The sequence below is a fragment of the Eucalyptus grandis genome, chromosome 1 (assembly GCF_016545825.1).
Source record: "Eucalyptus grandis isolate ANBG69807.140 chromosome 1, ASM1654582v1, whole genome shotgun sequence".
Classification (NCBI taxonomy): Eukaryota; Viridiplantae; Streptophyta; class Magnoliopsida; order Myrtales; family Myrtaceae; genus Eucalyptus; species Eucalyptus grandis.
Window position 1 is genome coordinate 21,857,725 of NC_052612.1, and position 23,174 is coordinate 21,880,898.

Below are 23,174 nucleotides of genomic sequence, written 5' to 3' on the forward strand. Positions count from 1 at the left end.
TGAAAACAGAAGTAGAAAATCAGGATATTACAACTCTTCCCCTTTTATAAAAATTTCATCCTCGAATTTAAACCATTGCAAATCTTTAAGTAAAAAGGTGGGGGTACAGTTGTCTCATCGACTCTTCACTTTCCCAAGTTGCTCCTTATGTGCCGTGGTGTTGCCAAACCACTTTAACCAATGGGATTGTCTTGGTTCGTAGAACTTGTTCCTTTCGATTCACAATTTGAATTGGTCCTTCCACATATGACATTTTGTCGTCCGCATCTAATTCTTCAAAATTTAGGACGTGGATCTGGTCAGGCTCATACTTCCTCAACATCAACATGTGAAATATGTGATGCACTTGTGCCAACCTCGGCGGTAATGCAAGAAGATACGCTAGAGTCCCTATTCTTTCCAAAATCCCAAAGGGACCTACGTATTTCGGACTCAGTTTTCCTTTGTTGCCAAAGCGTGAAGTACCCTCATTGGTGACACCTTCAAAAGACGTGCTCACAAATTTGGAATCGCTTATTTGCATAGCTTTTCTGGTGGCTTTGAGTGGTCTTTATTCTGTCCTTGATAATTGCAATTGCATCCACTAACTGCTGAACCAACTTTGGGCTTGTGATCTTTCGTTCTCCGACCTCATCCCAACACACCGGCGTTCTACACACTCTGCCATACAATGCTTTGAAAAGAGCCATCTGAATGCTCTACTGGTAGCTGTTGTTGTAGGTAAACTCGACAAGATGAAGATGTTCCTCCCAGCTTCCTTTGAAATCCAACATGTAAGCTCGCAGCATGTCTTTGAGGGTTTGAATCATCCTCTCAGACTGGCCATCCGTCTGGGGATGATAGGCTGTACTATACTATAGCTTAGTTCCTAAAGCAATCTGCAAACTTTTCCAAAAGGCAGCTGTAAATCTCAGGTCTTGGTCAAAAGTAATCGTTACCAGCACTCCATACAGACGAACTATCTGACGCATATACAATTTTGCATGCCTGTCCAAATCAAGGTCCTTTCGCATGACAATGAAGTGAGCCGACTTTGTCAGTCTGTCAACCACTACTCAAATAGAATTATTACCTCTCTAACTTCTTGGTAAGCTTGTCACAAAATCCACTGTGATGTGTTCCCATTTTCACTTGGGAATCTTGAGAGATTACATAAGTCCTCCCGGCTTATAATGATGTGCCTTCACTTGCTGACACGTCAGACATTTGGCAACATGCTTGGAGATATCTGCCTTCATACCAGACCACCAATAATGTTGATGCAGATTCTGATACATCTTCGTACTAACAGGATGAATTTTGTAACTACTATGATGAACTTCTAACAAGATCTCCTCCTTAAGCTCTGCATCGTCGGGTACACATAATTGTCCTCGGAACCTTAGTGTTCCATCTTCAAAAATATGAAAATTAGCCTTTCTCTTGTCGGTATCCTCTTGTAGAATCTTTTGAACATTTAGGTCTATCAACTGAAGCATTTTAATTTTGATTTGTACTTCTGGTTCAATTATGAGGGTGGCCATAAGATTCGAAAGATGGCCTACCTCAAATTTGAAAACCGAATCTCGAGCTTTCTCAAGTAAATTCCACTCCTTAACCAGCATATGCGAACTGTAGACTTTTGACTCAGCACATCCCCGACTTTATTGACCTTTCCAAGGTGATACAGAATATCACAATCATAGTCCTTCAGAAGTTCCATCCAGTGACATTGTCTCATATTCAACTCCTTCTGAGAGAATAGATACTTGAGACTTTGATGGTCAGTGAAGATTTGGAATCTTTCTCCACACAAGTAGTGTCTCCAAATCTTCAAAGCGAAAATGATCGTTGTGAGTTTTAAGTCATGAGTTGGGTAATTCAACTCATGAGGTCTCAACTAATGGGACGTGCATGCAACGACCCTACTATGTTACATCATCATGCAACCCAATCCTCTAAATGACGCATCACTATAGATCTCATATCCTTTAAGACCAAATGGTATGGTCAGCACAAGTGCGGTAGTCAGCTTCTGTTTTAGCTCTTGGAAATTACACTCGCACTTGTCTGTCCACACAAACTTCTCTTCCTTCTTTAGTAGTTGAGTCAACGGCGATGCTAAAGTGAAAATCCTTCCACGAACCTTTTGTAATACCCTGCCAAACCTAGAAAACTTATGATCTCTATTACTGTTGTTAGTCTTAGCTAGTTGATCACTGCTTCAATCTTGGACAGGTCCATGGAGATTCCTTCGCTTGAAATCATGTGACCTAGGATAGTAACATGAGTCAACCAAAACTTGCATTGCTAAACTTAGTGTATAGTTCATGATTCCGCAGAGTTTGAAGCACTATCCTTAAGTGCTTTTCATGTTCCTCAAGACTATTAGAGTACACTAGGATGTCGTTGATGAAAACAATCACAAATTGATCCACGTACTCCTTGAACACTCGGTTCATTAGATCCATGAAAGCAATTGGAGCGTTCATCAAACCAAACGGCAATATAGTGAACTCATAATGGCCATATCGAGTACAAAAAGCTAACTTTAGTATATCCTCATTTCCGATCCTCAATTGATGATACCCTATCTTCAAGTCGATCTTAGAAAATATCGACGCTCCTTGTAGCTATTCAAACAAGTCATCGATCCTCGGCAATGGATACTTATTCTTGATCGTCACCTGATTGAGTTGATGATAGTCGATGCATAGACGCAACAAACTATCTTTCTTCTTCATGAACATAACTGGTGCTCCCCAAGGTGATGCACTAGGACGTATGAATCCCTTATCCAACAATTCCAGCATCTACACCTTTAGTTCCTTAAACTCAAACAACACCATCCGGTAAGGAGCCTTAGAGATTGGCTCTATCCCGGGTGCTAGCTCAATCACAAACTTTATCTCTTTTTCTAGAGGCCGACTTGGCAATTCTTTTGGAAACACGTCTGGAAACTCTTGAACCACTGCGATGTCTTTGATCTTTAGCTCCTCAATTGTTGTATCCACGACAGTTGCTAGGTAACCTTGACAACCCCCGTCTAACAAACGGGTTGCCTCTAGCGATGAGATTAAAGTAATCAAGGGTCCTCCTCAACTCCCAATAAACTCGAAGCTCTCACCCATTATCGAGTTAAACTGAATCACTTTGCGATAGCAGTCCATCTTAGCCCATTACTTGATGAGCTAGTCCATGCCAATTATCAAGTCGAAATCATACATGGCTAGGACTATCAAGTCTATCTTCCTCTCTCGCTCACTAATTACTAACTTGCAACTAGGACAACCCACTATAGCTAACACCTTATCTTTTAAAGGTGTAGATATACTAACCACTAACTCCAACAACTCAGGAATCAATCCTATCGGCTTAACATATCGCTAAGCTATAAAGGAATGAGTTGCACCAGGGTTAAATAAAACATAAGCAGTGTGGTTGTTCAACGAGACCATACCTGTGATCACATTAGGCGAGTCCTCAGCCTGTCTTCTAGTGATAGCGTATGTCTGTCCTTGAGTTGGAGGTCTGTTCACCACCCTGCGGTGCATTCGACAGCACATACCCCCGGTTCTGACCATTGGTGGTAGCGTGCCAAGAACTGCGGTCCCATATGCTTTCTAGGATAGTTCCTGGCTATGTGACCCTGTTGGCCACATTTATAACATGTACCCATCTTACAATGGCATGGGGCTAATCCGTGTCGTTTTTCGCAGAAATGACACATGCCATTCTATCTTAGCGCTGACTTTTCTATTCCACCCTTCCTGTTGGGTAGAATGGGATACCTTCCTCTAGACATAGGTTTTTTTTCCAAACCTATTTCCATTCCTATTTGAACCAAATCGCTACCCAGATGCAGCGGCTTGTTTGTTCTGGTCTCTCTCTATCATTCGGACTCGTTCATACAAGTGACAACAAGTAGCTCAAGTGAAGGAAGTGATCATCAATCTGAAAAATTAATCAGGGAAACATAAGTCCGGTCATCCCAAAATCTTATTGACATCAATGAAGGAATACGCACAAGATCCAAAAGGCGAAGAGTCTAATGCCGTGGCTCTTATTTCTGAAATAGAACCCAAGAGCATAGAAGAAGCTTTATCCGATGAAAGCTGGAACTCCAAAATCGAAAGGTAAATAAGTTGTTGGGCTAAATGGGTTTTTCGAGAAACAAGATGGACGAAAGGTAAGTCGTAAGAAACAAGCAAGACTGCGTGGCAAGGGATACACAAAGAAGAAGGGGATCGACTATGACGAGACTTATGCACATTAGCAAGGTTAGAAGCAATTCGTTTATTACTTGCATTTGCTTGTCATAAAAATTTCAAGGTTATTTCAAATGGACGTCAAAAGTGCTCCAAAAATGGATTCATCTATGAGAAGTCTATGTGGAACAACCATCGGGGTTTGAAGACCCAAAGAAACCGGACTCGGTATTCGAGACTCAATAAGGCCTTATATGGCTTAAAACAAGCACACCTCGGCTTGGTATGACCCAGGTGATAAGTTTAATTCAAAATGGATTTGTTAAGGTAAAGTGGACACTACTCTTTTATTAAAAAGAGAAAGCAAGTTTTCTGCTTGTTCAAATATATGTCGATGATATTATCTTTGGATCCTCTAATGAAAGTCGTACAAGGAAATTTTCTAAGACTATGCATGATGAATTTGAAATGAGCATGATGGGTGAGTTAACCTTCTTTCTTGGACTTCAAATAAAACAATTGGAGGAAGGAACTTTTATTCATCAAGAAAAACATGCAGTGATCACACAATCAAAAAGTTTGGTCTGGACATTTGCAAAAAGAATTTGGTACATACCAATGTCCAAGTTCCTTGAAAATAGACAAAGATAAAAAGAAGGGAAGAAGAGTGATCAAAGGCATGCAGGGAGTATCATCGGATCTCTTCTTTATCTTCTTGCTCTAGACACGACACTTTGTTTAGTGTTTGCATTTGTGCAGATTTCAATCGAGACCCAAAAAGAATCTCATTTGAATGCTGCGAAACGTATTGTAAATATGTTTCATCAACTTCAAGCATCGGTTTTGGTATCCTAAGAGAGACCTTAATCTTATGGGATATTTTCAGAGACGCGAATCTGGCCGGTTGCGGGATTGATAGAAAAGAGCACTTCGAGAACTTGCCGGTTGCTTGGAATAGGACGGTGTCTTGGTTTTCAAGGAAACAAAAACACGTGGCTCTTTCAACAACGAGCGGAGTATGTAGCCCTTGGAAGTTTAACATTCATAAATTTTATGGATAAAACAACAGCTAAGAGACTTTGGAATTGAGCTCATGCACGGAGATTAATTGCGACAACACGGCGCTATCAACCTCACCAAAATCCAATTCTCCACTCAGGGAAGCAAAGCATATAGAGATTAGACATCACTTTATTAGAGACCATGTTGATACCTTCCTCTAGACATATGTTTTTTTTCCAAACCTATTTCCATCCCTATTCGAACCAAACCTCTACCCAGATGCAACGGCTTGATCGTTCTGGTCTCTCTCTATCATCCAGACTCATTCATACAAGTTGCTTTGTAGTCCTTCAAGTTGAGTGGATTGGCGGACTCCTCAATTCCGGTCTAAGTCCATCTCTGAACCTTCTAGCTTGATCTGCTGGATCCTCGATTAGTCTAAGGGCGGACTGTGACAGTTCAGTGAACTTCACTTCGTATTGATCTATTGTCATTGTACCTTAGCGAAGGTGCTGGAATTCTACCATCTTCAGTTCTCTTGCACTCTCAGAGAAGTACTTGCCGTTGAAGACCTCGACAAAGGTGTTCCACTCTATGACCACACCTTTAGGGAACACTATTCCTCTAGTGACCCTCCACCAAGTGCTTGCAATTCCTTGCACCTGATATGCTACAAGGATGACCTTCTCTGCCTTGGTGCACATTAGCAGCAAATGCCTTCTCTAAACCCTAGATCCATAAGGTTGCAACTTCAGGATTTCCTGCACCAGTGAACCTTGGCAGGTTCAACTTATGAAATTGCTCCATTAGCTTATGCATTGGCCTCATAGCAACTACGTTCCCAGGTGGAACTTCAGCAGGTGTGGCGATAGGTGCGGCAGCGGCTGCGGTAGCAGCGGCATTAGTGGCGGTAGCAACAGTAGCATTAGCAGCGGCAATAGCGACAGCTGTAATGGCGGCGGTAATGGTGGCGGCTTAATTCTGGGCCTGTTGCCCCATCAAATTCCCCAAGGCCTCTAGCGCTGCATGATCCCGACAGTTCCCGGATCACCATGTGATACTACACCAGCACCGACCGGAGGTGGTGTTACTCCACTAGCGCTAGCCTCAGCTTGCGCTCTACTCTAGGCACCTCGGGTACCGACCCTGGTCGATGTCCTACCCCGAGTCATAAGGTCTACTGCTTTCTTCCTAGGAATCCTCTGCTCCTGATCACTCAACTCATAGACTTTCTACAGGACTTGTTCCCAATTCTACATAGAATTAGAAATTGAGTGATCCTCACAAACAATCTACCAATTAGCTACTAATCACATGCATCAGCATAAATTAAAGGCATTTCCTACTAACTATCCCATAAACCATCGCACCTTATCACTCCAAACACTGACTAGCTCTGATACCACTTCATCGAGGATGTCACGCCCCGATCCTCGAGCGCGTGCCCATCCCTCGGTGGTCGATAAAATTTGTAACGTTCCCAGGACGCGTCGCCGACCCATTCATTTTAATGCATATGAATAAGTGAATTAAAACACCCCTGACAACAAATAACGTGGGATAGGAAAGCAGGACAACTGTTCACAACCAAAACATGCCTTTATAAACACACCAAGTTTAATTACAAAGGTCTACAAAAGACCGGCTTTCAAAAAGGAACTGTCCTATTATCACTAGTCAGACACATTTACCAATCCTTTAGACTCCACGGGCTCCAAGGCTTCTTGGCCTCCCGAGGCCACCAAAATGATCTGGCCTCATTGCCATCTACAGACCTGAAAATTGAGCCCACAACGAGGTGAGACAATGTCTCAACAAGTTCACCCTCCTAAACCTTTATTAAGAAGGAAATACGCCTAAGGGCGTCCTAGCCACACAGCCACTCAATTGGAACAGAGGACTTACCTTGCCTCAGTTCCCTCCTACACGTCAGCACATTTCATATCATAACCATAAGCAGGAATCACACTTAACCAATTGGAACGTCACAAATCATTTCTCAAACAAACACAAGGGATTCTGATTATAGGGCCAAATCATTGTGACATGTCCCATTCCATGCCACGCAATTTTGTCCCATAATCCAGCGCATCTATCTCAATCAATCACGCGTTTTAATTGATTAATACTACTCGCACATGTAGTTTTACCCGACACACATTAATCCTTTGGCGTAGCCATGCCTCGTCTCACTCCTTTGAGCATGGCAACATCCTTCGACACACATCGGGGACGGCATTCCATTCGGCATTCCCGAAGGAGCTTCGATCCTAGAATCTACTGCGACCGGCTTTCCTTGACCAGGGGCATCCCATATAGGGGTAACGTCCTATCAACACATACCGGGGACGGGTTCTCTTAATCAGTACACGACCATTCAATCTCGGCCTAGGACACTATGTGTATTGCACTCACATGCCTGAATTAAAATAGTTATCCTGGCCTATTTTCTTCATATTACAAACACATGATAAAATAGTCGTGTGCGGATACACGGTCAATTTGAACTAGAAAAAATGATACCCTTCATTTTCAAATCCCACTATTTGATTAAAAATCATTTTCGGTGTCAAAACCCAGCACCCGATATTTTTCAACTAAATACCAAAAATTTCACAATCATCACTCAATTGCACAATCCAACAATCAATTGCATAATCTGATCACACCATAGCAATTAACACGAAATTCTAACAACTAACTATCCTGGTATAATTTTCGGAAAATATTAAATAATTAAATAAATTCCGAAGTTAATTAAATAATACTAAATATAATATAGATTAATATAAATAAATTAAATAAATTCGAAAATAATTAATTAAGTACCTAATTAAGCTTACGCTAATCTAATTGCCTAATTAGCAAACTAATCTAATTAGTTTATACAAAACTAGTCTAACCACCTAAGCCATACTTAACCTAATCTAATCGATCATTAAGCATGATTAACCTCCTAAGCAAGGTTTAGTGAGTAAACTCACCGGTTTAGCGATCTTGTGAGTCCATGGTGACAGCAACATGGAGGCGGGCGACACACAAGCTTGTGGTGATACCAAGCGAGGTCGGGAAGGGCTTGGAAAAGCCTCTCGAAGCTCATAGCTGGGCTGTGAGTTCGGTTTCTGCTATTAGACGGCAAGGGCTGAATTGGCGGCTTGGATTGGTTGAAATGGCTAAGGCAGGACAGCAGCTGCAACGGCAGAGCTATGGCGGCTTGGGGGTGGCTGAATGGCGGCCGGCGAAGCTGGATGGAGACAGACAGGGCTCGAGACGCGGCTGGGTTCGCGATTGGAGGCTAGACGGGAGGATGGGATCGAGTAGCAATGGGTGAGCAGCTGTTGGCTTTGGTTGCTCGGACGAGCCACAGCGGCGGTCGAATGGACAGCAGGAGGCTCGACAGGCTACTAGCTATTCTCCTCTAGTTTTCTCAAGCTTTTCCTAAGCCTCAACAATGGAGAAAGCAAGGCTTCAAGGAGGAAGAAGGCTACTGAAGAGAGGGGGGGGTCCTCAAAGGCTTCTAAGGCTCCTACACTTGTCCAATTCTCCCTTGCCTTGCCCCCACCAGCCATCAACCATCCACAGCCCATTCCTCTCTCCTCAATCTTCCCCAACAAGCTTGCCAAAGGGTCCAAAATGTTGTCTCCCCCATGGCCTACGAATTTGTGACATTTACTCTTCAATTTCATTCAATTCCTCTTCAAATCAATCCAAATTGAATCCCATAAATTCAGCCAAGGTGTCCTCACTTAATTCCACATTTTTCATCATCAATTGAACCCCTTGGCCAAAGATGCGACAAAAAACGGGCCTACGAATTTCTCAGTCCAAAATAACCTTACTTTTATTTTTCGCCGAAAATCTCGGTTTGCAAAAAAATCTTCTGAGAATGAATTGACGTTCCTAAAAAGAAGTGTGACATAACATAACTTATAATTTCTAAAATCAAATTTAAATTCGCGGTTAATTTCAATATGGCGTGATTTTAGTGTTTCATAACTTACCGGGTAGCTTTTAGGAATTTTTGGTGCAATTGACTCATGGTCAATTACTTTCGATCCATAATGTTCTTCGACTCATTGGCGACTCTCGGTTGTCGTGAAAATTGTGAGATTTCAAATATTGACACATGGTACGAAATGATAGAACAATTAGTCCAGTGATGTTCGACGAGAATTTCACAATTAGGTGGATTCACCCATACAGTGATCACATATCTCAGTCGAACCAGCCTATCTCTGATCTCTGGTCAATTTTGACAATGCCGTATTGACCTTTACAGATTAGCACGGTCGAGCATTCAATTTCTGGTCGAATTCTCAAGTTTGTAGCGTTAAATTTCCTTAACGGCTTCACCTGATAAACTAGTCATCTCGTGAGTGATCAACTCAGAGAAAAGAACTATAGGTGCATCGATGAAACGCCCGGCTCATTCAATTGAAAACAGAAATGGAAAATTAGGATGTCACACAATCTCTTTCATTTACCATAAGTTGGAAACCCTAATTCCCGCAATTTGCCCTTTTATTATTATTATTATTTCTTCAATCTACTCATTGTTCGAAGTACCGAGAGGAAAGTGGAGTAATCTTTACACATGTTCAAAGGGAAATTCTTTGAGCTACATTGGAAGTGAAACTTGTGATTCACCAGCTTCACAAGTAGTAAACTTTGTGGTAAATTTGTTGTGATTCTTGTGTCATTATACTCACTGTTTGAAGTATTGTGAGGAAAGTGAAGTATTCTTTGCACTTGTTTAAAAGGAAACTCTTTGGGTTGCATTTGAAGTGTACCTTGTGATTCACAAGTTGTGAAGTTTGTGGCAAATCTTGTTGTGATTCTTGTGTCATTGTAAAGTTGTCTAATTTATTGTGTCGGATGGGCTTGTTCCATGTACTTGGCTTTGTTATGAGGGCAAAGCAATTAAAGAACAAGCATTTTTATTTTTATTTTACAAACGTGGCAATTGATAAATAGAGCATTCTTTTTTGTTGGGAAAAAAGAAGAAGAAGAAGCTTGGTGGACAAGTTCATGGCTTGTTGGAAAACAAACCAGTAATTGTGTGAAGCTTGGTGGGACCATAGAACTAACGGACAGTTTCCGGTTTCAATTTTTCGGAACTGTTCTTTAGTGGGTGGTTCCCAGTTCTAGAGTGAGAATCATCCACCCTGAAGTCGATCACCCCTACCCGCATGCATAGGAGAGAAATAATGTTCAATCCCATTAATGAATTTCTCAATTCAAAGGCTCACAGGACTTGATTATAAACTTAGTTCAAAACTGTATGCATCAAGAACGACCTTGAATGGGTTCCGCCTAAGAATTGACTGGTTTCAAGTTGGGAAACAGGAAAAGAATCAGTTTCCAGTGAACACTCTTGAAATCGGCTGGGTAAGGCTAGTCAATTCGGTTCCTGATTTCAACCGATTTGATTGCTTATCCCCAAACACATACGGTGGACGACGGAATTGATCAATTTCCATCACTTGTGGTGCATGTGCGTGACTAACACAAAGCATAATGTGAAACGGGATTCATGAAATGGTGTATATAGTTTATTAGCTAGTCCAGAAATACTCAAATACCAAAAGGAAATCATGAAAGTAGAAAGAGCTAAGCCTCATCCGAAGGAGAGGAGTTATGAACAAAAGAGTCATGAAATGACCATAATGAGACTAAAGTATTATTACTGCGCCTGAACCTTCTTCCTGACCTCCGACATGAAGTCATAGACCTTGTGCTGGTCGGGCAACGACCTGGCCACGCTCTCCCTCTGCATGCACCGCTTGGCCCATCCCACCAACTTGGGGCACTCCTCCTCGAAGCTACAACCTGTCAACGTCTCCACAGCATAGAACCAGCTATAGAACGGTATTATCGACACATCTAAAAACCCAAACCTCTCGCCTCCAAAGTAAGCCGTGTCCCCAAGCTCTCCCTCCAGCATCTTTAAGCCCTCGATATACTCCTTCTTCGCCGCCTCTTGGGCCTCTCCTGTCGATCTCCATGCCGTCCGTCCCGCAGGAAATATCTGCACCCTCATGTCATATCTCGATGTTAAGCGCACTTACCAAGGAAATGATTGAAAGATGTTCTATCTGTCTTACCTTCTTGTCCACGTAGTCGGCCCAGAATCTGGCACGGGCGCGCTCGTGAGGTTCGGAAGGCAAGAGAGGGGACTCGGGACCCCAAGTCTCGTCGATGTACTGGACGATGATGTGGGATTCGCAAACTGGCTTGCCGTTGTGGATGAGGACGGGAATTTTCTTGTGGACTGGGTTCATCTGCAGGAGCAGGGGGCTCTTGTTGCTCAGAAGTTCCTCCTCCCTCAAATCAAAGTGCACGCCCTTCTCTCTCAGGGCGATTTTCGCCCTCATCCCGAACGGGCTCGGCCAGAAGTCTAGCAATATCACTTCCTCTGCCATTGAAGAATTTGCCCTTAAGAAAGTTTCTTTGTGGTGAAAAGATAAAAGCAGGAGCCACTTAAGTAGTGGGAAAGACAACATTGACGAGACTTCTCTTAGTCGCTGCAATGTTTGAGAGGCTGCTCAATAACGTCATTGCTTGCGTCATTGTCGGTCCAAGTCAATGCTGGAAGTCCGCCCGATTAGATGATGGATTAGGTATCACGTGAACGAGACTACTGCTATTATTATTATTATTATTATTATTATTATTATTATTATTATTATTATTATTATTATTAATTGCATCATGGATTAGGTATTCGGCAATCTCGGTCGGCGGGTGGCTGACGACAGACAATGGTGGGTGGCTGTGAGCAGCAAGTAAAAGAAAAAGAAAAAAAAAGAAAGAAAAAAATAGACTTATTTTTTAAAAATTATTTTCAGAAACAAGAAAATATTTTTTTTTATACATTTTGTTCTCGTTGCAAATCTATATCCTTAGAAAAATTAGTTGATATTATCAAATGGATTTCTGTTCTTTTTTTGTTTAACATAACAAAAGAACAGAAATACCAAGAAATAGAAACGTTAATAATCGGGCCCTAATGAGCTGGAGAAAGGGATTTTTTGTCTCCAATTAAAACCAGCCAACGATTTCACAAGGAGGAAGGGGCGTAAAAGACAAAGCGCACACGAGAGAGAGATTGGGAGAGACGATTTTTGGAGATCCTTTTTTTCTCCGGCTGGCTCTCAGCTCTCCACGCGCAATCACTGATCATTCACACGACCTCACGCCCTTTTGATCACCGGATATTGCCAGCGTCGTCTCGCTTCTGGCCACAATCGGTCAGGCTGTCCCCAAGAGGCTCTCATCTCCACGTCCCAAGGTTCCGAAGTGATTGGTTCATGGAGAAACTCCTGTTGCCGATGCTCGCTCTTGCTGGCGACGCCTGCCGAACCTTCCTTGTAAAGGCTCGACCGGCGACTATGACATACAAGGTAAGGCCTCCTCCCTGTTTTGGTACAACTGGAGACCGGGACTCACCATTCCCCGTTCATAGATATTAACTTTGAGTGCTGCTCTGTTATTGGATTCGGATGTGAGTTCGAGTCTCAAATGAGATAATATCCTCCTGTTACATTTGAGCAGTTTTTGTTGGATATTTTAGCAGTTAAGAAATATTTGTTAGAACTTATGACCACCATGAAAACTATCAATTTTGTAAAGATTTTACGAAAAAGACATAATTACTTTCTAATGTGATTTATTTCTTCATAAACTTTTCGTTATTTTATAATGGCTATACAATAGTCATCTTCTTCAATAATTATCAAAACGGTTTCCTGACGACTTTCTCTTTTATTTGAATATAAAATCAAAATTGCAAACCACATTGAAAAAGAGTCAATGAATTTAAAAAAAAAAAAATCTTTTCTTTTCATTTTCTTCTTCCTTGCTAGGTTATACACATAACGTTATTCTTGCTCCCTTTATTATTAAATGTAGAATAAAGAAGAAGGTTTGTTGTATTTTGGGAAGGTAGCCACTAGAGTCTAAGTTTTGTACTTCAAGGGATGAAACTTGGGGTGTGCATAGTCTGGGTGGGTGGTTCTCGACCTAGAATTGGGAACTGTCTGCTAAGGATTGGTTCCGAAAAATTGGAACCAGGATCCACTCGTTTATTGCATGGATCCACCCGGGAACTGGACCGCCGGTTCGGTTTGGTTCCCGGGTGGATCCATGGAATCGGTCTCACCAATAGAGAATGAGCAATGGAAGGGGCAATGTCAAAGAACCAAAAAGATGGGACTTTGTAATGGAAAGAGAAGGCTTTTGAGCTGAAATAAAGATGGGTACTTGGGAGGGTTCTAGTACTTGGATTTGGAGGGCGGAGGCGGTGTTTTAGGGTTTCTTTGCTACTGTTTTGCAGCTCCCTTCCATGTTGTTTCATCGGGAAGTGACGGAGCTCTGCAGCGTCGATGGAGGATGGCGAGCTACGGGACCTCAAAATTGAGATCTTTCGAGTTTTGGGGAAGGAAGGGAGCGTCGAGAGCCACAGGCTCTCGGGACTTTGTAAGGTTTTCAGTGGTGGGTCGACTAATGAGCATGAAGCTGAAGCTGGAAAATGGTGGTGATTGAGAGAGAGAGAGAGAGAGATTTCAGTGGTGGGTCGACTAATGAGCATGAAGCTGAAGCTGGAAAATGGTGGTGATTGAGAGAGAGAGAGAGAGAGAGAGAGCAAATTCGATCGGATTTGTTAATTAGTAATTTCATTTTTTTAATATTAAAAATTAATCGGTTTGGTCCGGATGGGCGGGTGGACAAATCTGCCCATGGAATCGGGAACCAGACCGGTACCCACCGGTTCCCATAAATTGGAACTGGGAACCATACTGGTTTCCTCAAGAACCACCGGTTCTGGGCGGTTCCGGTCCGGTTCCGGGTGGTCCGGGTGGATCCCGGTTCTTTTGCACACACCTAGATGAAATTATTTTTAAGGCCAATGCTTGCACATCTTAGAGAATTAATTCTATTTCTCTCATCTTTTTCAATAGTTTCTACCAATCATCATCATCATCATCATCATCATCATTATTATTATTTTCATATTGTTTAACATTTTTCCAATAATCTTAAGGGTAATTGCCTTAAAGATTCTCAAACTGAAATTGTCACCACCACCATTGCCATTATCAACACCGCCGCAATTGATACCTCTACCTCCGCCGCTCCAATGGTGCTGTCACCGTTATCATGTATGTCCTTTTATTGAGCCTAGGGATGTTCTATTTTGTTATTATACTGAATTCTCGTTTTTGCTAATAGACCATGCTTCAATGACGCTGTTAATGTTTTTGTCATGTTAACTGAAAATAAGAAAATGGACTGATGATCTGAAGGACTATGATGTGCTTGAAGAGTTGAGTTTACCTTAATCCTTAATGTCGAATATGAGTGCGATTCCTTGACCCGTCTCTATGTAGTTTGTGAATGGCGTTATTCTCCATGATTTATGAGCAAGTTCCACCAAATGGTGGCGTGACTTGGTCGTGCTTGCTTGGGACTGCGGCGTGGGCCTATGACTGCATATTTTCGCACGTTTTTTTATTTTTATTTTTTGGTAATTGCTCGCTCGTGTATGCCCAATAAGTGCATGAAGGTGCAAGAATGCTCTCTCATCCATGCGCGTAGCTTAGTGATCGTTAGATCAAAGGTACAATTCCCACTCTATGCATTATTTTCTTTCATCATCGTCCATTGGATCAGTTCAATCCAAAAAAAAAAAAAAAATTACTATGTTAGTCAGGGCTCTAGTTCATGTGTTTACTATTCAGTGAAGAGATAAGAAATCGTGATTCATTTTTCTCTTGGTTTTTATTTGTAATAAGTCAATAAAGTTGATAGAAACTGATTTTTCTTGTGTTGTGTCCATGCCGGATGTCAAAAGAAATAACAAGATTTTCCGTCAATTTGGCATTACGTGATTCATGTTTACCTTTAGTTGATTTTACATAAAAGAATATTCTGAAAATTACTGCTATGTTTGTATACATTAGCTTTGGAAAGTTGCCGAGAACATTCACTGCCATATACAATTACATGTGATGATATTTGAGTTCAATTCAAACGTGATCTTGTCACAAGGTAATTGGGATAAGTACACTATTAGTGCCAAAAGTTGTATACGACGCTCACTTTGGTGCCAATAGTTTATGTCAAATCACTTAAGTACCAAATCGGAGGAAAAACAATCACTTTGGTGCCACCGGCGAGAGATTCCGACCAAAATGATGGCGTGGCTTTTATATTTATAAAAAAAATCGACATGGCTTTTAAACAACGTTGTTTTCCGTCCTCCTTAAGAAAACGACATCGTTTTGCCGTCATATGTGGATGGCCTCACAAAAACGACGCCGCACAACTCATATGGGATTGAAATTAGGGTTTTTTTTGTTTGATCCTCGCCCAACACTGACCTAGCTAGCTCGGCCACCGTCCCTCGGCCACCCTGCTCGGCCACCGTCGCTCGGCCTCCATCGTAGTTGCTTGACTTGGTGAGCAAGGAGAGGCTGAGGTTGTTTCTCGGGCAAGAAGCGACGGGAAGAATAGGAGGCGAGGGCGGAGAAGGAGAAGGAAGAAGAGGGTTGAAGGTGGAGAGAGAGAAGACGAGGAGGGCAAGGGAAACAAGGAGGGCGTAAATGGAGATGGTGGATTAGGCTCTACTCAAGGAGCGGCTGGTGCTGGTGTTGTTCTTCAGGGAAGAAGACGATGGGGAAGCCTTGCCATGCCTTCTCTCTCTCTCTCTCTCTCTCTCTCTCTCTCTCTCTCTCTCTCTCTCTCTCTCTCTCAATTTGGAGATTTAGGGTTTTGACTTAGGGAAAAGACGCCAAACAAGCATAGGATGAGAGAATGCATGGGCAACATTTATCTAATTGGCTAATGATGATACACCCTCAATATTTACCATATATATTTCAAGTTCAAAACTTTATCCTAAAATCCTTCTATCTTACCAAATTCAACATGAAAGGGCAGAAGCTGAAACTCAACAATATGCAAATTTGTAAAGTCTAACGTGAGGGACAAAGCTATTCAATTCCAATGAATCACACTTAGACCCAATCAAGCACTAAAATGATCGCTTTTCAAATTTTTGGCACTTAAGTGATCCAAAATAATTTTTTTGCAATAAAGTGATCGTCGTACACAACTTTTGGCACTGATAGTGTACTTACCCCAAGGTAATCCTAGTATATGTGTGCTTGATTGGGTCTAAGTGTGTGTCATTGGAATTGAATAGCTTTGTCCCCTCACGTTAGACTTTACAAATTTGCATATTGTTGAGTTTCAGCTTCTGCCCTTTCATGTTGAATTTGGTAAGATAGAAGGATTTTAGGATAAAGTTTTGAACTTGAAATATATATATGGTAAATATTGAGGGTGTATCATTAGCCAATTAGATAACTGGTGCCCATGCATTCTCTCATCCTGTGCTTGCTAAAGTGGTATCTTTCTGAATTGCCTTTAATCACCTTTTTAGCTAGCTTAGCATAATAGACATTGATAATTGCGTGAGTATGCTTTTCGCATCCTGCCTTTATGTGGTATTCTCTAAATATGTATTTTCCATGTTTCACGTTATAAATCACCACTGGACGTTGCTTAAAGGTTGCTTAAAGAGTAAAAGTCTGCTATGAGTTTTACATGAACACTGTTTTTGTGAAACATTGTGAGCCTATCTTGAATTTATCAGATTCCTACTCGACTTATGTTTAAAATAGTGAAATAGGTTTATACTTTATAATAGCCGCAAAATTCATGGGTTGAAATGTGCAATGTCACTTTGGCAATGATTGATTTTATTTGTTATTTTTTCACGCATGACTTTTGATAGAGTTATCAAATATCATTTTATTGCATAATGAAATTGGTTAAACATTTTCATCGAGCATGCATTGTTGAGATTTTCTTTGGTAATTCATATTTAATAATATTGACAGGATGTTTTTTAGAATCATAATTACACTTAATTGTAGTTATTATCTGGATTTATTATTCATTTTGGGTTTAGCCTCTGAGTTCTGGTTAACTTTTTGGAGCAACATGTTCGACAATGGTATAGTGACGATGTGAAATTTTTTTTTTTTTTTTTTTTTTTTGGGAATATTTACTTTGTCAATTTATGTTGAATGGCTTTTTAGAGACTTGATTGGCTTTTTACATTGGGAATGAATATACCTTTAGTTAATTGCCATGGAGATGGAATTGCCATCTTTTCTTTGCACCCGTAGCCAACAGTAATGTCTTTTATGAAACACTTTCTTCAAGGATGATTGCCAACTAATCTTTGACATTTTATACAGTGGATTTCTCATTATATTAGAAGGATACATTGATACTAATTAGATCTCATATTTAGTGAGATAAAATCCACTATAGTATATGTGTTCGCCATTGGTGGAGGTGCTACAACTAGGAAATTAGCCAAAATGAAAATTGTGAGGGAAATGACAATCCTACTAAACCGAATGTTAACTTGGTTCAAACAGATGATTCTGATGACATAATTGTTGCGATCATTTCTCAAGCCAATATTATGGCTAATGCGAAAGAATACGTGGTAGACTTAGGTGCTACTAGACATATATGGATCTAGTGTCTGTTAAGCCCCTACGAGAAGGAATCTCACATCACTTGGGAGAAGTCAACCCACTCTACATATAACCTTTGAAGTTACCCTCACCTCACAAAATCCTCCTACATTCTAGTAGGGAAAGGAGAAGAAACTATTATTATATTTTAAAAATTTGAGAACTACTCAAGTTCTTGAGAAAATGGAAAATTCTCGATACCGTTGTATAACTCATTCTATGCTTTGGAGAAACTGGCCAATTGCAGCGTCACGGAGCAGTGCGCCAAGCTGGTGCAATGGGCTGAGCAGTGTATGTAGAGGGAGAGCGTGGCCAAGTCGTTGCCAGACCAGCACAAGGTCTATGACTTCCTATTGGTACTCAAGAAGAAGCTTCAGCCCCTGTAGAATCTGAGTCTGATTATGCTCATCTCATCACTCTTTTGTTCAGAACCCTTCTCCTTTGGTTGAGGCTCACTCTTTCCACTTTCGACAATTTCCATTCAGCATTATGTTTTGAATAATTCGTGATTATTAGCCAACGAATGTTGAATCTAATAAAAGAGAAAATGCTATCATTCACCATCATGATAGTACTTCGATTCTCTCACCACTTTCATGAAATTTCAACATGAACCACAAAGTTATACGGGAGAGGGAGTTTCGACTCTCTAGTTACTCTCATAAACTCTTGACTTGAACCAAAGAGTTATGGAGAAGAACGAGATTTGACTTTCGCAATTTTCATGGTGCTTTGACATTAATTAAAGAATTACATAGGAATTATGAAACTTCCACATGAACTAGAGTTATGGAGGAGAAGGGGAGAGGGAGTAAGGTTTTTTTTTTTTTTTTTTTTAGAAGTCTCATTGCCCCTCCTTCGAGAATTAGAAAGATCTTTTCCAAGTTTGAATTTTTTCATTAAAATTTTGAGTTATCCAACTTCAATTTTATTTACATGTTTTTATTATTATTTTCACTCTTATTTATTTATTTTTATCCCCTCTCATCATTAATATGAAAACTGTTGTTATTTTTATTCATAATTTTATTTTTTAATTCATATATCATTTTTATTTAATTGAATTGAGAAGTTTGTTAATAGAAAAAAATTAGCTTTCACACATGGATATAAGAAATTTTCTTGACCTTTATCCCACCTCCACTTTGTGATATTTTTATTCGGACCATATTTCCTTATAGTCGGCCGACCTATTAGGGGTGCATGACAACCCCTGTTTCTGTTCCAGAAATAATTTTTCTATTCCAGACTTGTTTCTGGAATAGAAATCCGTTTGATAAAATTATTCCATTTTTCTATTTCTGAAATAGATTTTTGTTTCAGAAATAGGTTTGGAATAGAAATCAGAAGTAAAATTTTTATACTTCTCTATTTCTGGAACAGAAATGAGAAATAAAAATTATTCTCATCGTTCGTCAACCAGTCCTTCATCTGTCACCGCTGACCACTGTCTATCGGTCGCCGGCTGTCGGCCATTGGTTCGCCGCTGTTCAAAAGGAAGAAATTTTATGTCGTTATTAAACGAATTTCTATTTTTAGAATATAAATTTTATATCGTTATCAAACGGTTATTTTTGCTTAGAAACTCATCTAGAAAAATCTCTCTTCCATAAATCAATTTCTGGTTAGAATGGTTATCATTCATGCCCTTACTGTCTTAGGCAAAAACCAGACACGATACATGGTGGTGATTGTTTTAGCCTTAGGGTTAATCACTCTTTCTGCAAGAACGAGGATAAACGATGCGGCCTTTTTCCTCCCATATATTTTGGGCTTTAGGAGCTCCACTCCCTGTTTTAAATTACCTCCTTCTTAACACCAAAAAAAGGGTTCAGCGGGCTGTAGATGATCAATAAGGCCCACCAAGCCCGAAATAGGGGATAAGGACCCACAGGTGCCAAAAGTTGGCACAAAGGGACACTTAAGTGCCAAAAGTTACGAAATGTACACTTAAGTGCCAAAATCGGAGCAAAATGGATCACTTGAGTGCCAATTCGGCCAAAATCCAGCCAAAATGCCGACGTGGCATTTTTCCAGCGAACCGAGCCCAAAACGACGCCGTTTTGCACGCTGACATGGCCAAATAATGCAAAAACAACGTCGTTTTTTACTCATGTGATAAAATAATAATATAAAATTAAATAAATTAAATTTAAAAATAGATTTAGTTAAAATATTAAAAAATAATAACTTTAATGGTTAAAATATTAAAAAAATAATAAATTTAATGAATACTGATAGAAACGGATTCCTAAAAATGAACATATACTAGAATTGTCGAATACTAAAAACAAACACAGAAACAAGCCTGAGGATACGTGTAACACCAATCAAAAGGCACATCACAAGGACAGAAGTACTTTGTTTTTCATGGATTAAATATTTTTTATAGTCTTGAGAGGGATCAATTGAAGCCTTTGAGTTCCTTTCTTGAAAGAGATTTCACCGACGTAAAAAACCGGAATAACGTACATTCTGTTTTTTTTTCCTTTCAACGTTTTTTTTTATACATCAATTATTTTATATAAAAATAACTACCCTCTCTCTTATGAGCACTTCCTTACAGGCCGAGTTTTGGCTCAACACGGGCGAATGGGCTAGGTTTTGGTCCAACATGCTTTATAATAAAACCATCATCTCTCACTCGCACATGATGGGCTGAACATAACTCTTTCTTCTCCTTTTTGCAACGCTCATACTAGTAAATAATTCGTGTGACCAGTATATTTCGTGAGCTCGTTATCATACATCTGTTAGGAATATATAACAACTCAAATTGAGCATTACATTTTTCAAGTAGATATAGTATGTAATATCATAAATCGATTAATTACATTTATATCTCTCTCAATCTTTTTTTAATTATAATATACATTGTATTTATAATAATGATTATCTCAAACTAATCATAATTGATTAACCAGTGAATACAAAACTAGAATGTAATATCTCAAACTTGATCTTCCGCTTTCCTTAAAACTCTCAATTTCAATTCAACTTGTTTTTCTAGAAATGTCCTATTAAATTGAATCAATTCATAATCATTGCCAACATTTTAAGATAAAAAAACATTAAATAGAAATCTAAAGAACAAGAGTCATGAGGGTACTTAATTGAGGAACTTTTTTCTCAGAAGTCTCACATTGTATAAAAGTTGATATCAAAACTTTTGCCACTCTTATTGGTCGTCTCATGCATACATAGTATGAAATACATATTACGATATTAACTCATTTCCCATGGAGCATATATCTTCACTTTCAATATTGTACAGATAATAGTTCCGACATACCTAATATCTAACTTGAGTTCACGTATCTACTCTTTCAAAGAATCATTAAAACTCACATCTGGTATCAAAGATAAATAAAGTAAAAGAAAAAAATCATTATTTCACTTTCGGACATAATAAATATTATATCATTATCTTAATACTTAGTTAATATAATATCTATATTTTAAGCTTGAGCTCTCAATTATCACCTAAATAAGAAGCTTAAAAAAAAATATCCCATCTTTATTTATCGCACAGTAAATAAAGACGATTACTTATGTGAGTAAGCTACTCTCTTATTTGTCCAACATATTTTCTCAATATATAATGTACTATTGAGATGTATAAACATCAAACAAAACCTCATAGGCATTAATAATGAAAGACAACTTCATTAAATTGAATAATTAGGAAAATTACAATATTCAATACATCAACCTCTATGCAGTCCTAGAGATTTTACATGACAAAAAAAATACATCTCTAGATATTGGTTTTGTCATAGGATCTGCTATCATTATATACATAGATATGAACTTTCATATCTTTTCGGTCAACTATTTATATGGCAAAGTTATACTTGATATCTACATGTTTGGTCTTGTCATGATATTTCAGATTCTTGGTGTACATTATTGCTACTTAGCTATCACAGTTAACCAACAATGTATTTGCAATATCCTTTGCAACACCTAAATGATCAAAAAAATCTCTTAAGCTAGACACCATCTTATACAGTTATTGATAATGCCACGAACTTGGCTTTCATTGTGGATAAGACTATACAAATTTACTTCTTACTACTCCAAGATATGGCACTATTATTCATTAAGAAAACAAATCTAGAGGTACATTTCTTTTCATCTAAATCTTATTCCCAATCAGCATCTGAATAGCCTTCAAGTCGTAGATCTTTTCCTTGATAAATTAACGAATAGTCAGTAGTTCTCTTTAGCTACCTTAGTATTCTTTTGAAAACTGTTCAATGTGCTTGACCTGGATTGAATTGGTACATACTTACTATTCCAATTATAAAACATATGTCATATCTTATATACATCATAATTACATTAAACTTCAAATAGTACTAGCAAAAAGAACACATTGCATTTGTTTCTTATCTTGTAGGGTCTTTGGACATAGTCTATTACTCAATCCTTCATCTTTTGCAATTTAGAGTATCTATAGATTTACAGTCTTGCATACGACATCGTTTAAGAATCTTATTTATATACGTCTCTTGCGAAAAAGATAATGATATCTTTGAACAATCTCTTAAAATCTTAATTCTAAGAATATATGCAACCTCATTCATGTCTTTTATCTCAAATTTGGAAGATAATCATCTCTTAACAATATTAACAAATTTTATATTGCTTCTGATAATCAATATATCATTAACATATAATGATATGATCACAAATTAATCTTTGAATCTTTTGATATATACACAATGATCATCATCAATCATTACAAAAACAGTCTTTGATTGTCAATTTTAAACAGTTTCAGCAAAAAAGGCATCTTGACAAGCATTATCGAGAAATGATCAAACTCTTCAATGACCTTAGAGCTGATGCGAACGTGAACATCTATTCCTAGAGATAGCCAGCTAAGGTTTAAATTTTGGCCCTAATCACCTATGACTATCTTGCCTCATCAGATTCAAGTTTAAGAGTATTTTTGCTTTGTTCATCTTTGAACTTGGGGTTAAATGAGATATTCCGGCCACTTGTAGACTTCAAGGAATGGTCGACTGTAGCTCAATGATATCTAGATCAAATGACAAAACTTCAAGTTGGAATCAAGCTCAATCTTGCAAAGAAATTATCAAAGGATGTGTATCAAGTAGAGTTTAAGGAAATCAATGTCGATTGGTGGAGCTTTGGAGAATCGACAGCCACCACAATCTTGAGGACGAGCTGCTGATCACCATCACAAGGCTTCAGCTACCAAAGGAAGTCGTTGGACTATCGGATGGTCACCAAGACTTCAAGACCGGTGTAAGGAGCGGTTTTGATGCCAAGAGGAACAAGTCACCAGTTTGAGGTCTTGCAGCGAGGGACGGCTTTGGTGAAACTTGCGACCGGAGAGGGGATGCCTTGGGGAGGAAAGGCATGGTGGTGGATCGTCAATAGGGATGCTGGCGAGCGA

The 23,174-nt window shown here is 39.4% G+C and overlaps 1 protein-coding gene across 1 annotated transcript; it reads right to left on the reverse strand.

Annotated features, from left to right (window-relative positions):
• Window positions 1-10,719: 10,719 nt before the first annotated feature.
• On the reverse strand, window positions 10,720-11,657 carry LOC104433119 (probable glutathione S-transferase parC). Its single transcript, XM_010045772.3, has 2 exons — window positions 11,294-11,657; window positions 10,720-11,217 (listed from the first exon to the last, which is right to left on the reverse strand). The coding sequence occupies exons 1-2, from the start codon at window positions 11,609-11,611 to the stop codon at window positions 10,873-10,875; spliced, it is 663 nt and encodes a 220-aa protein (XP_010044074.2). The 5' UTR covers window positions 11,612-11,657; the 3' UTR covers window positions 10,720-10,872.
• Between the last annotated feature and the right edge of the window lie 11,517 nt (window positions 11,658-23,174).

Excerpts from the sequence above, each read along its gene's own strand:
- LOC104433119 (XM_010045772.3), bottom strand. The coding sequence starts at position 11,611 with ATGGCAGAGGAAGTGATATTGCTAGACTTCTGGCCGAGCCCGTTCGGG. Across the intron at positions 11,218-11,293 it reads CCGACTACGTGGACAAGAAG|ATATTTCCTGCGGGACGGAC; the intron begins GTAAGACAGATA and ends ATGAGGGTGCAG.